This window comes from Manduca sexta, unplaced genomic scaffold (genome assembly GCF_014839805.1).
Source record: "Manduca sexta isolate Smith_Timp_Sample1 unplaced genomic scaffold, JHU_Msex_v1.0 HiC_scaffold_57, whole genome shotgun sequence".
NCBI classification, from domain to species: domain Eukaryota; kingdom Metazoa; phylum Arthropoda; class Insecta; order Lepidoptera; family Sphingidae; genus Manduca; species Manduca sexta.
This window is the reverse complement of record NW_023595374.1, coordinates 411,380-427,412: the sequence shown is the minus strand read 5'-3', so window position 1 is coordinate 427,412 and position 16,033 is coordinate 411,380. Positions and strand designations below refer to the sequence as shown.

General features: G+C 33.9%; 1 protein-coding gene across 1 annotated transcript; it reads left to right on the top strand.

The window, feature by feature from the left end:
- The first annotated feature begins 1,092 nt into the window (after positions 1 to 1,092).
- On the top strand, positions 1,093 to 15,466 carry LOC115441499 (sodium-dependent nutrient amino acid transporter 1). The gene is made up of 14 exons (XM_037447072.1): positions 1,093 to 1,191; positions 1,277 to 1,411; positions 4,896 to 5,178; positions 5,381 to 5,597; positions 6,442 to 6,485; positions 7,442 to 7,589; positions 9,298 to 9,376; positions 9,461 to 9,564; positions 10,006 to 10,198; positions 10,762 to 10,938; positions 11,913 to 12,012; positions 12,359 to 12,538; positions 13,603 to 13,697; positions 14,990 to 15,466. Exons 1-14 carry the CDS (start codon positions 1,189 to 1,191, stop codon positions 15,161 to 15,163), a joined length of 1,932 nt encoding a protein of 643 aa, XP_037302969.1. The 5' UTR covers positions 1,093 to 1,188; the 3' UTR covers positions 15,164 to 15,466.
- Positions 15,467 to 16,033: the final 567 nt, after the last annotated feature.

Sequence of the window (16,033 nt, the reverse complement as noted above, 5' to 3'; positions counted from 1 at the left end):
AAACATGTCAAAATCAGTTTTTTATTTATCTTTTAGCAATATATTTAAGTTTTGAATTTTCAAAAATAATAATGTGTTTCCAGTTCATTTTCAATGAAGCTTCGTCGTAGAAAATCATACAAAACGACTCGTTATAAAAAATTATGACGAACTTTGAGTCCATAGCCCAAACTAGAAATATTTTTTATCTTTCTTTTTACTCTAACGTAATATGAAATATAAAATGGAAATATTTCGTTATAAATCAACACGGACAGGCTTATAACTAAAAGACTAGACTTAAAAACTAATAGATAATAAAAAAAGTAATAATCTTAATACGGGATTATAGATACTCATATTAAATGACAATTAAGAATGACCAAGTTCATACCCAAAGATAAATTAAATTACGATTATTAATTAATAGATATTTACCTACCTAATCACATTTCAATACTTTTAATAAATCATTGTATGTACCTAATTAAATATTATTCGCAACTTGAATGCCGTCAATAAAGCCAACGTTATATTATCCCTACCTAGTTTTCTGTTTTCATAAGAGGTACAATATATACGACATACGTGTGTGTCTTATATAAAGTACCTATCATGGGAAATCACTTTTTATTTGAGTTGTACTTAAAGTTGCGAATACATTTATATATCATTTATTTGTACACACATACAAATAAAGTTCCTAACATAATATTATGGCTTAAAGCGTCTAAACTCTTAACGTTTAGACAAATTAATATCTAAAAATATGATAACTGGCACAAAGAAGAAAGTGATTTACAAATAAAGTGATAATAAGTGTAGACTCATTTGAATAGGACATACAGGGACTAAGATCCGGTTTCAACACTTATTTATGAAATAAGTCCGTTCATGCAACGGTGGACAGAGGTTTGAAATACAATATATTTTTATTATTTTTTCATAATTTCAAAGTATTGGTTATTAATATGCATAAAATAAAAACGATTTATACATTTTTATCAGGAGACATCTCATCTATCCATAATTATCTAAACATGTAATTGTTCTTTGGTATCGACATGGCACGCGTTGTTAATCGTTGATAAATTAGTTAATCCTGCACATTATCTGAGTAATATATATTGCCAATTTTATATGGAATAGAATTATTTCTGTTCACTCGAAAAACTTTTGCTGTTGTGTTCAGACACCAACAGCCGTGAAATGGTGAAGTAGTTTTCGATTAGTCTAAATAATTTGTGCAATATGGATCAATGTTTTATTTAAAAAAATGTCTTTTACTTATATTTAGGAACCAAGCAAAGCCTTAGACATTGAAAATGAAGGCCAAATAAATAAAGGATTCGAACCTGACAATGCGAATTCACGAAGTCTGGACCCTGTTAAGGGATTTGAAAACTCACCAGATACGCTAATCGAAAGCAAAGTAAGTAATTTATCATTTTCTAGCTTAGATTCCAATACAGTGGCCTCATGAAACAACATATATTTCGATATTATAACTTTAAATATCTTAACTAATCAAACTAAGCAATCTCAGATTATGACTGAATTCAAACATTTTTAATTGACACCAATTTCACATCCAGCCCCAATAATATATATGGAAGAGGCGCCTTTAATGATTAATTATATGTACTTAGTAATAAAACAAGAACAGAAACAAAAGTAAAAAAATAGTAAACTAAAAAGGGTTTATAGGGCGATGAATATTTGAATGGAAGTTAGTCATGGGTAAAAGAAGTCCCAAAGAGTTATATGGAAAGCTCATCTCTAGGCTTAAGTAGGCTTCTCTTTTTAAATAAATATCAGTTATTTAAATATTTTCGGAAAGTAATATATTTATTGTGGAAATATAGGCCAATTAGACCTACTTCGATACGATAAGTTTTTTATTTATTTATTGTATAAAATAAAATTTTGAGGCCTGCTCCCAAGATCTTGATTCTCAATATAACACTTTGCTACCCTATGGCGACCTGTTTCAAAGATACAGATAGGTCCTTAAAAACTTCGATAATCCCTTTCCCCTTACTGATTGTAGTTCCATAAATCCTTTCATATTGCCTATTAAATCACAAAAGAAATACTCGTACCAAATTGGAACCCTGTACGTGCAGCCGTCTACGGTGTGCGTCTCAGTAGTAGAGGAGGCCCGAGCCCAACGGTGGGACAGTATATAATAGTACAAGATCTCTGGTACACTTTTCATCGTTTATTACTATCAAACTGATTTTTCGTGAGTAGCTTTCTTTTGACTAGACGCCCAAGTTTTTCCTTACACTAATGTTGGTAAATGGTAGCTTAATAGGGGTAGCAAGGATAAAATATGTTGATTTGACGAATTTTAAAAATTTATTACTAACCGAATTTTTCTTTGTTAATTGTCGAGATAATTTTCTAAATAACGTGAAAAAATATTTGTCCTACAAAATATAAGATTTGGTTTGGGTAGTCCTCTCTCTCCAACATGTATCATATACAAGGTCATGAAAAATAATTACTAACCAGCAATTTTTTTTATTGGTTAACTAAAATTTGCGTAGCTTACCACTCACATTGTCCTACAAATTACGTGGTATGGTGGTTATTTAAAAAAATAGAATTTGTTGGGCATCTCATTGAAACGAAGCTATTCTCGAACATTTAGTTTGATAGTAATTATTTTTACATTAAGTATTAGTACTACAACTTTCAAGCGTAGGACCAAAATGACATACCACGTAATTTGTAGGACAATGTCAGTGGTAATCTACGCAAATTTAAGGAAAAACTTGGGCGTCTAGTCAAAAGGAAGCTACTCACGAAAAATCAGCTTGATAGTAATAAACGATGAAAAGTGTACCAGAGATCCTTTACTATAATAAAGATCTGATGATGATGATGAAATTATTATAGCTTTATAAGTGCCGTAATTTTCATTTTAAAATGACTCCTGCCAACTCTCTTTCGGATGTGACCGGGAGTGATGGTCAGTTTGTAAATTTATGGTTTTATAACTATTTTCTTTAAATTTATTAATAAGCTTCATAAAAAATATACGCTTTGCCAGCCCCAAAAGGAAAGACATAGAATAGGGAAAGGTAAGTGTAGTATGTGTCTAGAAGTTTTACATATTATTCGTATTGTAACCACAAACTGGCACTTTAAGTTAGATTTTTTAAGTTTGAGTGATTCTTGTTTAAGTGATTCTTTAAGTTTTGTAAGATTTTTGTGACATGTATATACATTCAATCTACTCATTTCACCCTGATCAGATATAGCCATTTCATCCTTTTATCTTTTATGTAAAAAGTATAAAAAACCCAGGCGCTATATTATATAGTATCTTTTGCCTGCGATTCCGCCTGCGTGATTAAGTTTTTCCGGGCTAAAGTTTTCTGTTATAAAAGTCACGCTATATATTTTTCCGGGACAGAAAGTTGAAAATGTTCTTCCCAAGGTCTCAAACCATCTCCAAATCAATTTTCATCTAAATCCGATGTGTAGTTTTTGAGTTTAACGTGTCAGACAGGCATACAGATGCGCCGGGGCTTTTATTTATAATATACTAGCTAAACAGAAGTTGTTCTGTCTAACTATGAAGTTGAAGTGCGCATTCTATCAATCGCTGACAATTATTTCAAACAACTGACAGTTATGTTAAATTAAATTATTGTCGTTAAGTTTTCTTAAATTTTTTAATTTTCCGCGCAATTTTTTGATTTTTTTTCGTTCATAAGAGCCTTCTTCTGACAATAATAACAAACACAACAACAAAAAGAATAGTGAAATCGGTCCGGCCGTTCACGCGTGATGGTTTGACCAAGGGAAATAGGGATTCATTTTTATACATATAGATTGCTTAGTACTTTTTTAGAGGAACAATTCCGTCATACATATTTCTTTCGTAACGTTAACCGTTTACTCAGCGCGCGCAACGGAAGCTCTCAAGAGAAATAAATGATTCCCGTTTTTGCAACATTTTTTATTAATACTCCGCTCCCATTGGTCATAGCGTGATGATATATAGCCTATAGCCGTCCTCGATAAATGGGCTATCCAACACTGAAACAATTTTTCAATTCGAACAATAATTCCTGAGGTTAGCGCGTTCAAATAAACAAACTAATTCTTCAACTTTATATAATAGTATAGATTCCCGAATAAAAATCCCGCTATATTTTTTCCCTTGATAGAAAGCAGCCTATTTCCTTACTAGGGTCTCTAACTATCACCATACTAAATTTAATCGAAATCCGTTGGGTAGTTTTTGAGTTTATAGCGTTCAGTCAGGAAGACAGATGTGGCTGAGGTCTTTGTTTTATAATATATTTATTGTTTTGAAATTTTTTAAGAGGAACAATTCCGTCACACATGGTTGTTGCATAACTTTAACGGCTCACGCAGCGCACTCAACGGAAGCTCTCAAAAGTATTTTTTTTTAAAAGTAATTCCTCGTTTTTCAACATTTTTCATTGCTGCTCCGCTTCTATTGGTCATAGCGTGATGATATGTAGCCTATAGTCTTCCACGTACAAAAACCTATCCAACACTAAAAGAATTTTTCAGTTCAAACTAGTAGTTCCTGAGATTAGTGCGTTCAAATAAACAAACTCGTCAGCTTTATACAATGTAGAGTATAGATACGATAAAGTTTACTTCATAAACTGTCTACTTAACTCAAAAATATACACTTACTTTTATCATGTATTATTACCAAAATATTGAATGCAAAGGTTATAAAAACTTTACGCTGATATCAATGTTTACACATTGCACGAAGGAAATCAATAAATATTTAGTCTCTTATAGTAACTGGAAATCTATTTTTTTTGTATTAATCATCCCTTCGGTATGATCCGATTTTACCCTATATAGCTAATCCATAATTTGTTTTAATTTAATTGCAAATAAAATCTTCTTTCCAGGATAAAGCTAAAGATAAAGATAAAGATAAAGCTGCCAACGAGAGACCGTACTGGGATAATCAACTTGAATTTTTGATGTCATGTATTGCCACTTCGGTTGGTTTAGGAAACGTTTGGAGATTTCCGTTTGTGGCATATCAAAATGGTGGCGGCGCTTTCCTCATACCTTATATTATAGTGTTAGTAATTATAGGTAAACCTATGTATTTCTTGGAGACTGTTCTTGGACAATTCAGTAATTCAAATGGTGTTAAAATATGGGCCATGTCCCCTGCCATGAAAGGTAAGCAATATTACTTTCATAGTTTACTTACAGTGTCCTACATACACAGAAGATACAGTAAAATAGGAATTTAAGGCTAACACAGCGTATTGGCTACAATTTCTCTTTATTAATCTGTGAACATAAATAAGCTCAGTGAAAAAACTGCGATTTACTAACGTACGCTTATAATAATTATTATAATTTTGAATGTTTTTTTTAGGTACTGGATACGCACAGGCTCTCGGTGCTACATACGTACTCTCTTATTACGTCTCGATAATAGCTCTCTGCCTTTACTATTTAGCTGTTAGTTTTAATTCCACCCTCCCGTGGGCTGTATGTCAGCCAGAATGGATAAACTGCGTTCCTTCGGGCCATGCCGCAAACGAATCTGAAATTGGTGGAAAAGCTGTAAGCAGTGCTGAATATTACTTTACGTAAGTAGATGAAAAATAACATAATAACTAATTTATTTGCTTTGTCTCATCTTAATATACAATTTGCAAATAATGACGTTGTATTTCTACTTAAGAGTTTTCTGAATTCCGTATACTTTACATTTTCTTGGCTATCGAACCAAAGAAGGAAATTGCTTTCTGAAATCTTAGGTGTGTCATTTCGCGTACGAGACTTTGCCAATATTCTGTATATATCTATTTATCCACAACACATTTTAGAAAAAAAAAGATATTATCGATTATACAGGTAACTTTTTTCCAATTCAATGATCCCTACTATGTAATCAACAAGTCCAAACAAAGGTTTGTACATGAAAGGGTGTTGCAATTTTTCATATTTTGTATTATTATTTGAGTGTTCTTTATTTGAAATAACAACGTAAATCACGTTTCTAATAAATTATTTGAATTATGTTCAAGGTTTTCATGCATACTGTTTTGTTATCTCGAATGGTTAGGATCTATTAGGTAGGTATAATACATTAAAACAACGGATAACATCTACATACCCACACATGTACCACCGAGTAAGTAGGTACCTAAAAAAATAGGTCAAAGTAATTTTTGGCAATTCATAGAGTTATGTAAGTATCAGTAAGTACTTATAGTGTGGGTATCTTTGAAATATATATATTAATACGCACTTAATGCATTTATATTTTTGTAAACTGATTTATTATTAGATAAATTACTGAATTTATTTACTTTACTGCATTTTTTATATTAATTACAAATTATTTATTTCTATACCCTCATATTTTTTGTGAGGCTCCTTTAAACTAAAATTCTGTTTTCAAATAACTATTTTGTAATATCTTTTTAGGCAGACGGTCCTACGCCAGTCTGATGGCATTCACGATGGAATTGGTGAGTATCGTCAATATTAATAAAACTGTTCAAAGACTACTCTGTTATTCTTTAAAATTGAAAGAAGTAAAAATATAAAAAATCGTGATTATATAGGTAATTAAATTGTTATTGCATAAAACTGCAAACCATCGTGTAGGTCACCACTGACCACCAATAGACATCCACATACGCCCAATTTGCATAAACTTTCTCCACCGCCAATTACGTTTCGATGGTAAAATAAATTATTAATAAAAATATCTAATTTGTAAGCATGTATTGATATTTGGTACGGGCCAAATGGTAGCGAATATAGTTTCGCTTTGATCCTACGATAGCGACTTTGATCGTTTATAGGTATCTACTAATACTAGAAGAAAAATAGACGCGTTACCGGCCTAATAGATTATAGGGATATGGGTAGGTCTGCCATCAGTCCGGATTTCCCCGGATTTGTTAGGACCAAAGAAACCCGTGCACCCGGGGCACCCGGGGGCCTTCCGACAGGGGTTTTTAAAAAGTGTCTGGTGTGTTGGGTGTAATCCGGATTCTTTTAAATTTCTTTTTTATAGACAAGCCATAAATTGAAATAAATCTTAGTTCAAAATTCATTCATAATAATCCGCATATATAAATAAATAAAACTTAAAAAATTATAACAATGTTTCTATATTTGGGGAAACAAAATATTTTTCCAGGGATGTCCGGGGAAAAATCCATATTTCGCCCAAATGTCCGGTATTTTTATCGTCCTTATCCGGCATCGGCAATTTAGGTGAAGGCAGCCCTAGATATGGGTATGACTACAGTATAGTTTCCTGTGAGGCAGAGATGTAGATACTAGCTTATCAAGTCGGTCGGGCCTTTTGATGTCGTAGTCAAATTTTTGTCTGCACTTTATAGGAATGGTTCCAACACTTTAAACATATGTATATATGACAAATATCTAATATTGCTGTATTTTTTTATTTCAGGCACACCTCTGTGGGATCTAACATTGTGCCTCGTTGCATCGTGGATTATTATTTTCGTAATCGTTTCTCGTGGTGTGAAAAGCTCTGGAAAAGCTGCTTATTTCTTAGCGTTATTCCCATATGTCGTATTGTTAATTTTGTTGATTAGGTGGGTCACATTCTATTTACATACACGTACATATAGTAAGGTAACAATTAACAAATCTATCTATACTATTATATAAAGCTGAAGAGTTCGTTTGTTTGTTTGTTTGAACGCGCTAATCTCAGGAACTACCGGTCCAAACTGAAAAAGTCTTTTTGCGTTGGATAGCCCTTTGTTCGTGGAATGCTATAGGCTATATATCATCACGCTATACCCAATAGGAGCGGAGCAGTAATGGCTAATCTCAGGAACTACCGGTCCAAACTGAAAAATTCTTTTTGCGTTGGATAGCCCTTTGTTCGTGGAGTGCTATAGGCTATATATCATCACGCTATATTCAATAGGAGCGGAGCAGTAATGGCTAATCTCAGGAACTACCGATTCGAACTGAAAAATTCTTTTTGGTTTGAATAGTCCTTTGTTTGTGGAGTGCTCAAAGTCATATATCATCACGCTATGACTAATAGGAGCGGAGCAGTAATGGCTAATCTCAGGTACTACCGGTTTCAACTGAAAAATTCGTTTTGTGTTGGATAGCCCTTTATTTGTGGACCGCTATAAGCTATATATCATCACGCTATGACCAATAGGAGCGGAACAGTAATGGCTAACCTCAGGAACTACCGGTTTGAACTGAAAAAATCTTTTTGTGTTGGATAGCCCTTTGTTCCTGGAGTGCTATAGGCTATATATCATCACGCTATGACCAATAGGAGCGGAGCAGAAATGAAACATGTTGCAAAAACGGGGAAAATTATAAGTTTTGAGAGCTTCCGTTGCCTGCGCTGCGTAAACGGTTAAAGTTATGCACCAATGATGTATGACGGGATTGTTCCACTTTAAAAGTTCTAAAAAATATATTATAAAAAAAGTCCCCCGCTGCATCTGTCTGTCTGAACGTGTTAAACTAAAAAACTACCCAACGTATTAAGATGAAATTTGGTATGGAGACAGTTTGAGACCCTAGGAAGAACATAGGCTCCCGGGAAACTACTACTTTTATAACGGAAAACTTTAGCCTGAAAAACTTTATAACGCGGGCGGAGCCGCGGGCAAAAACTATACTATTATATAAAGCTGAAGAGTTTGTTTGTTTGAACGCGCTAATCTCAGGAACTACCGATTCGAAATGAAAAAATCTTTTTATGTTGAATAGCCCTTTGTTTGTGGAGTGCTTTAATTTATATATCATCACGCTATGACCAATAGGAGCGGAGCAGTAATGAAACATGTTGCAAAAATGGGGACAATTTATTAGTTTTGAGAGTTTCCCATGCGTGCGCTGCATAAACGGTTAAAATTATGCAACAATGATGTATAACGGGATTATTCCTCTTAAAAAGTTCTAAAAAATATATTATAAAACAAAGTCCCCCGCTGCATCTGTCTGCCTGAATGTGTTAAACGTATTAAGATGAAATTTGGCATGGAGACAGTTTGAGACCCTGGGAAGAACATAGGCTCCCGGGAAACTACTACTTTTATAACGGAAAACTTTAGCCTGAAAAACTTCATAACGCGGGCGGAGCCGCGGGCAAAAGCTAGTATGTAAATAAAGAGGATATGTACTTATTTATGTTTTGTATTTGAGTTTTAGCTCAGTTTTATCATAAACCAAGATATACATTTTTGAACGGAACTGTTAATATAATATCTCTTTTCTGTGCAAGGATTTGTTACTTATTTAGTAAATTGCTCATTATTTTTACAGAGCAGTTACATTACCCGGAGCGAGTAAAGGTATCCTTTTCTTCATTACACCCGATTGGACCAAGATATTAGAAATTAGGGTAAGATCTTAATATAGACTAGAATGCTTAATATGTATATTCCAACAATTTTCAAATATTAATTTTACTTTTTATACTTTTCAGGTGTGGTATGCGGCAATCACTCAAGTATTCTTCTCCCTCTCTGTCTGCTCTGGAACTCTTATCATGTTTGCTTCATACAACAAGTTTTCACAAAATGTTTACAGGTTCGTCATATATTCATGACTTTTACTGCTCCCGTGTATAAGGATTATGAGTTTTACATTTAACTATTATTTATTTATCCTAAGAAAATGCATGTTACTAATTTGCTATAATAATAAACTAGAGTGTGGAGGCATCTTAATAATTTTAATAACATGAAAAATTCCCCTAATAAAATCTTATAAATATTGACAAAACTACACTACTATTTTGTTTATTGTCGCACTAGAGTCCGATGAATCCACGACAGAAAGCCTAGTGTGTCGGAAATCGGAATACACACTCCAATGGAACCGCCCAGTCAACTCTAGTTGGGTGGTAGGGGGAAATGGACTTTGCCTGATAAAAGATACACTGTAATAACACAAAATTATACAGTAATGTAATTCTGGCCTAACATATTATTGCACCAATAATATCAATGAATGTTATATTATTTTCAGAGACTCGTTGATCGTGACCATCTTGGATACGTTTACGAGTTTGATTTCTGGCGTAACTATATTCGGAGTGTTGGGTAATTTGGCCTACCAGTTGAATTACGATGATGTGGGCCAAGTCATTGGAACCGGCGGCACCAGTCTGGCCTTCATTTCGTACCCAGACGCGATCGCCCAATCACCTTTCCTACCGCAAGTAAATTGGCACATTAAACACAAATATCAGTCATTATTAAGTATCTATTAATACAATTCGTCCTTACGATAGCTTATATGATTAAAATTATTGAGATAATTTATAGGTAATATTATATTTTATATTTGATAACAGTGGGTGATTCCCTTTCGGCATTAAGGTATAAATCAATATAAACAATCTGTTATCCACGCAATTTTAATGAAACTGGCTCTAGGACAAGCTTTTATTATTACCTAGCCGCATAAAGTTTAGCTGGTACTTTTCGCGTGGACCAGATGTTAAATTACTATTGGTGATGATAGTGTAAAGAATAGAATGAGCTTTTATATGCTATCAATCAACAATCAAAGTATGACAGGAAAAAGGTACACTGCATATCACTGGTTTATTTCATGACATGTAATTTAATAATTTCACCGATCGTCCTAGTTTATACTGAGCAACAACTGGGCAATGCTCTTATATGCATTTCATTAAACAACTAAACATGGATGAAACTTCTAACCTCTTCTGTAAATTAATTTGGCCAGAGTTTATTGTATGAATTCTTTTTATTTCAGCTTTTCGCGGTTCTCTTCTTTTTGATGATGGCCGTATTAGGCGTCGGTTCTGGTGTGGCTTTATTATCCACATTAAATACTATACTACTGGACAAGTTCCCCCGTGTGCCAACAATCTACATGTCTACCGTGACCTGCACAGTCGGCTTGCTTGTTGGTCTGATTTACGTTACGCCGGTAAGGACATAATCAAAATATCAAATATTCTAAGATTTTCCAACTTGAGTCACTGTTCTAAAATACCATTCAAATTCAAATACTTTATACTGATTAATGAAATGTGCATACCTATAGAGGTATGAATATTAAATTGTATTTATATTGTGAATATAAATATAATTTTCCTTATATTTATATACACAGAGAAATATAATATTTGTGCGAAGGCATATTCCATATTACGCCACCTTTCCAACATACTCGTATTATTTGTTAAATACATCGCACACGTATACGCAAATAATTATCATAATTTGTATAAAAAAATATATGTACATATGAAATTAATGAATCTTTATTTTATCAACAAACATATTTATTTTTAACACCATTTTAACATATTAACGAAATGATTTAGGCCAATAATTCTTTAATTAATCGGTTTTATGTCTTTCCAGAAAAGTCGATTAAAATACACAGCGGAATTAGAATTAATCTGACAATATGTTCTTGTTCCATTTACCTTTATTTGACTTTATAAATTTTAAATTCTGTTGGAAAATAATTTCGATAATTTTTTACGATCGAATCCCTAATTTATGTCAATTCTCTCCCAGGAACTTATCCTAACCATTTTCCCCTCCTACCATGGGCGCCGGGAAGGGGTGCAAGTAGTTGCATGTGCACCCCCCTGCACAGAAATAAATTAGTGAAACTAATCTTGGCGGCGCCCATGTCTACTACCGTCCTGAGAATCTTCCATTCTTCCTTCGCCCTTCCCCGGTCGGTTGCAGTCATTAGACCAGGGGTAGGTTGTATATCGTTACAAAGACACCGGCTGATAATGCAGCTGTTCCATTAAAAAAAAATCCCTCTCTGCCTATATCAATTTCTTATGTAAAGTCAAGGTAAAAAATATATTTTCAGTCACGTTGTGTCTTCTCAAATTTAATTTTAAACGAAAATGAAACTGTCATATTTTGCGATTTTAGGGCGGTCAGTACATATTGGAACTCGTGGACTATTACGGAGGTACATTCATGAGATTGTTTGCTGCTATTACTGAAACTATCGGTGTCTTCTGGATATATGGTGAGATTTTAAAATAGCACATTCAAATTTGAGACAGCTGTGAGTGTGCCCTCATTTTTACCTTATTATAATTAACTTTTTATATAAATAAAGTTACCTTAATCATAAACCTGAGCGACCATACTAGTCGTCAGTCTTTTAAGGGGGCACAGCTTTTACCGTCCGCCCTGAGTCGCCCTAGATTTGATATATTAAGATACAAAATATTAATTCTTTTTATAAATATATATTTTATTTGAATTCTTTATTGCACATAAGTCTTATATTTTTTTTATATACAATAGAGGATAATTAATTACCCCTTTATATTATATAATTACAATATGTATAATTTCTAATCCCCAAGGCCTGGAGAATTTATGCCTCGATGTCGAGTTTATGTTGGGTATAAAAACCTCGTTTTATTGGAGAATCTGCTGGGGAATCATAACTCCGATCATGATGGTAGTCGTTTTTGTTTACGCACTCGTCACCACGGATGATCTACTGTTTGGCGGTGTTTACCAATACCCACAAGCAGCATACAGTATGTACTTTTTCTATAACTTTCTTCTCTATGTATTACGCGAAGCTTCGTGTGTTTATTTTAATTATGTTACAAAAAGTCAAGCTTATATTAGTTGCTCTATATAATAATAATAATAATATCAGCCCTGTATTATATACTTGCCCACTGCTGAGCACGGGCCTCCTCTACTACTGAGAGGGATTAGGCCTTAGTCCACCACGCTGGCCTAGTGCGGATTGGTAGACTTCACACACCTTCGAAATTCCTATAGAGAACTTCTCAGATGTGCAGGTTTCCTCACGATGTTTTCCTTCACCGTTAAAGCGAACGATAAATTCACAAAGAATACATACATGATTTTTTAGAAAAGTCAGAGGTGTGTGCCCTTGGGATTTGAACCTGCGGACATTCGGCTCGGCAGACCGTTCCACACCCAACTAGGCTATCGCCGCTTTTTATATATATCATTTCAATTTTAAAACCATACAATAAAAAAACTATTATGTTTTTAAAAAATAATTTAATGTGTTTTTGAATCGTTTCGCTACTGCTAATTTTGGATGACTTCGCGTAAAGTGTTTTGAGTTATCATGTAGAGTACGAATGAAGAAATTAATGCTACCAACCACCATCAATGTCAAGAAATGCACCGGTACCTCATGCTTCACCGTTTAAAAACTTGGCAACTTCAATTAAGCCATGTAAATAATAGTAGTTTCAAATTTTTTGTCACACTAAAGTCGTAGATTGGAGCGACATAGTCGCGAAATATCGACCAAGCTCTTTAAATAAAGATTTAAAAAAAAAAGTCGTAGAATCATTATTTGTAATACTCGCTTATAAAGGAGGCGCCCAACTCGCAAATTATGAAAAAAAAAATATTCCAGAAACGTTCTGAAAGGGACTTATCTTTCGGAAAAAGGTTATAGATCGAACGTAATTAGTCGCGAGCTATTTAGTACTTTATCAATTTTAAAATTCCGACCCACAGTAACTTAATGATTCCTTTTTAATTTATAATATTTTATTGGATCGAAGTCAAATCTTGACTACCATTTAATTTATGCAATTTGTTTTTACAGTTGCCGGTTATGTTCTGCAATATACAGGAATTGCGTTGATTCCTATTTTCATGGGATTAACATTCTGGAAATATAGATCAGATAGCTGGCTTGAGGTAAGTTTAATTGAATTTTTATTGTAAGATAGATATTTATATATAAACCTGCTGCCAAAATTGCGATCGTATGTTTCCGACTCGAATCGGTTTGAGAAGTCACCGGCGCGATGGTGCACATCAGGACTCGAATTTTCAATGAAACCTACTTAACCATGTCAGTGATGTCACGTAGTTGTTAAAAGCCAATGATGCTGATTATTCAACAATCAATTATAGAAAGTCTATGTTTTAGTAGGTTTTACTGGAACATAGACATTTTTTTCTTTGTTCTAAATTTATTAAGTGTAGTCGCATACGCCCCAACGTTTAGGTAGATTCGTACTACGAGTGGTACTGATTATAATTATTCTAAAGATGCGATACAATTCTTTTTATAATAATAATAATATCAGCCCTGTATTATATACTTGCCCACTGCTGAGCACGGGCCTCCTCACTACTGAGAGGGATTAGGCCTTAGTCCACCACGCTGGCCTAGTGCGGATTGGTAGACTTCACACACCCTCAAAATTCCTATAGAGAACTTCTCAGATGTGCAGGTTTCCACACGATGTTTTCCTTCACCGTTAAAGGGAACGATAAACTCACAAAGAATACACACATGATTTTTTAGAAAAGTCAGAGGTGTGTGCCCTTGGGATTTGAACCTGCGGACATTCGTCTCGGCAGTCCGTTCTACACCCAACTAGGCTATCGCCGCTTATTCTTTTTGCTTGAATGTTATTTTAATGTTCTTAACAAAAGAAGATACCTAAGTCATATTATACATAAGTTAACGAAACTATGATTTTTAATGAATATTTATTTTCGGCTGTAGCGCTTTCTTGCAGTATTGGGCTGTCTAAAAATAAAAGGTTACTCAGTTCTTTTTAGCAAGTCTACATCGATGTGACATATATCAAACGATATTAAGGATGGTCTAATTAATATCTGGACCTCACAAAAATTACTGTACCTAGTACCTACATATTAACACTATGCAAACATTTTCCTTTTTGTACGTGTACGTGTCTGTACAAATGCGTAGAAGTGCAAGAATTCTCTAGCAAGCGAATTTTAGTAGATACTGTAATTTAAGAAGTACTGCGCCTATCACTATGTTGAGCACTTTTTAAATAACGAATATAGTTAAGTACCTATATTTGTTTAAGTAAAACAAACTTACACCATTTTTTATTGGCAGTCGTGGATTCAATTTGAGGACTTAATGTAGTTTCACAGTCTAAATAGATTCTGGCCACTAGAATTTTGAGATAATAAAATTGTTATTGTATTTGTAATTGTTACAGACCGTAAAGAGATCATTCCGCAAAAAGCCTACTTATGGACCTAAAGACTCTCAGAAGCGCGAAGAGTGGCGCGCGTTCCGCACAGACGCGAAATACGAGCGCGAGATCAAGCGCAAAAACTGGTTCCACCACATTGTATTGAGTCTGTTTGGTGGCTACCGCTGGAAACGTTGACAACTGATAGCTTTAAGTCTATACTCGTAATTATGTATGCAAAGTAATATTACAGTGAAGACTCGATTAACCGGACTAATGCTACTAATCTAAACAGGGATAAAATTGAATGTTTAAAGAAAAGAGTTTTTTGTACATATGAATCATTATTAACACTATTCTTTTCGTGGCTCGGTCCGCGTTAATGCTTATTTATAAAAAGTATCATATAACTCTCATGGGTATTTGTATCTCTTGGTAACAGAGGACAGGATCATCGAGTCTCCACTATATATAAATTAAATATATTTATTATTACCCGTATGAAAGATTTTTATTGATTGTAATTCTAATACGGGGGTACCTATTGATCGTGTACTTACGCGTCTGCGGTATATCCGGTTGGATAGAAAGTTTAAGTAGACGTTACAACAGTTAGGTTATTATCTTAACAGGATAAAAAAGGTTGCCGAAAATAATAATGTTTACACACGTACAATGTAATTATGTAAAAATGAAGTAAAATTAAAACTAGCGCCATCTAGGAATAACACTAGGAGACGATATAGAAGGCGCCAAATGCACAAGTTATAAGTATCACTTCGGTCATAATCGCTAAATTACGTACGGATCCCACAGGGTATCTGCTGCTACAGAGTAACTTGCGCAAGGTTCTGTTTTTCAGGTTGGTATTTATGCCTAACGAATGAGCCAACTCATTTGTGCGGTTACTACTGTACTGGCTTATAAACTATAAACACACGTTTTACATACATATGAATAAAATAAAATGTAAACAATTAAATTAAACGTAACGCATAGGTGATACTAGGTTTGAATTTGTTGAGCTACTATTGTGGCTGACAGCAAATAACAATTTCATGTAACACA

Excerpts from the sequence above, each read along its gene's own strand:
- LOC115441499 (XM_037447072.1), top strand. Across the intron at positions 7,590-9,297 it reads TTGTTAATTTTGTTGATTAG|AGCAGTTACATTACCCGGAG; the intron begins GTGGGTCACATT and ends TTATTTTTACAG. Across the intron at positions 13,698-14,989 it reads GATCAGATAGCTGGCTTGAG|ACCGTAAAGAGATCATTCCG; the intron begins GTAAGTTTAATT and ends TAATTGTTACAG.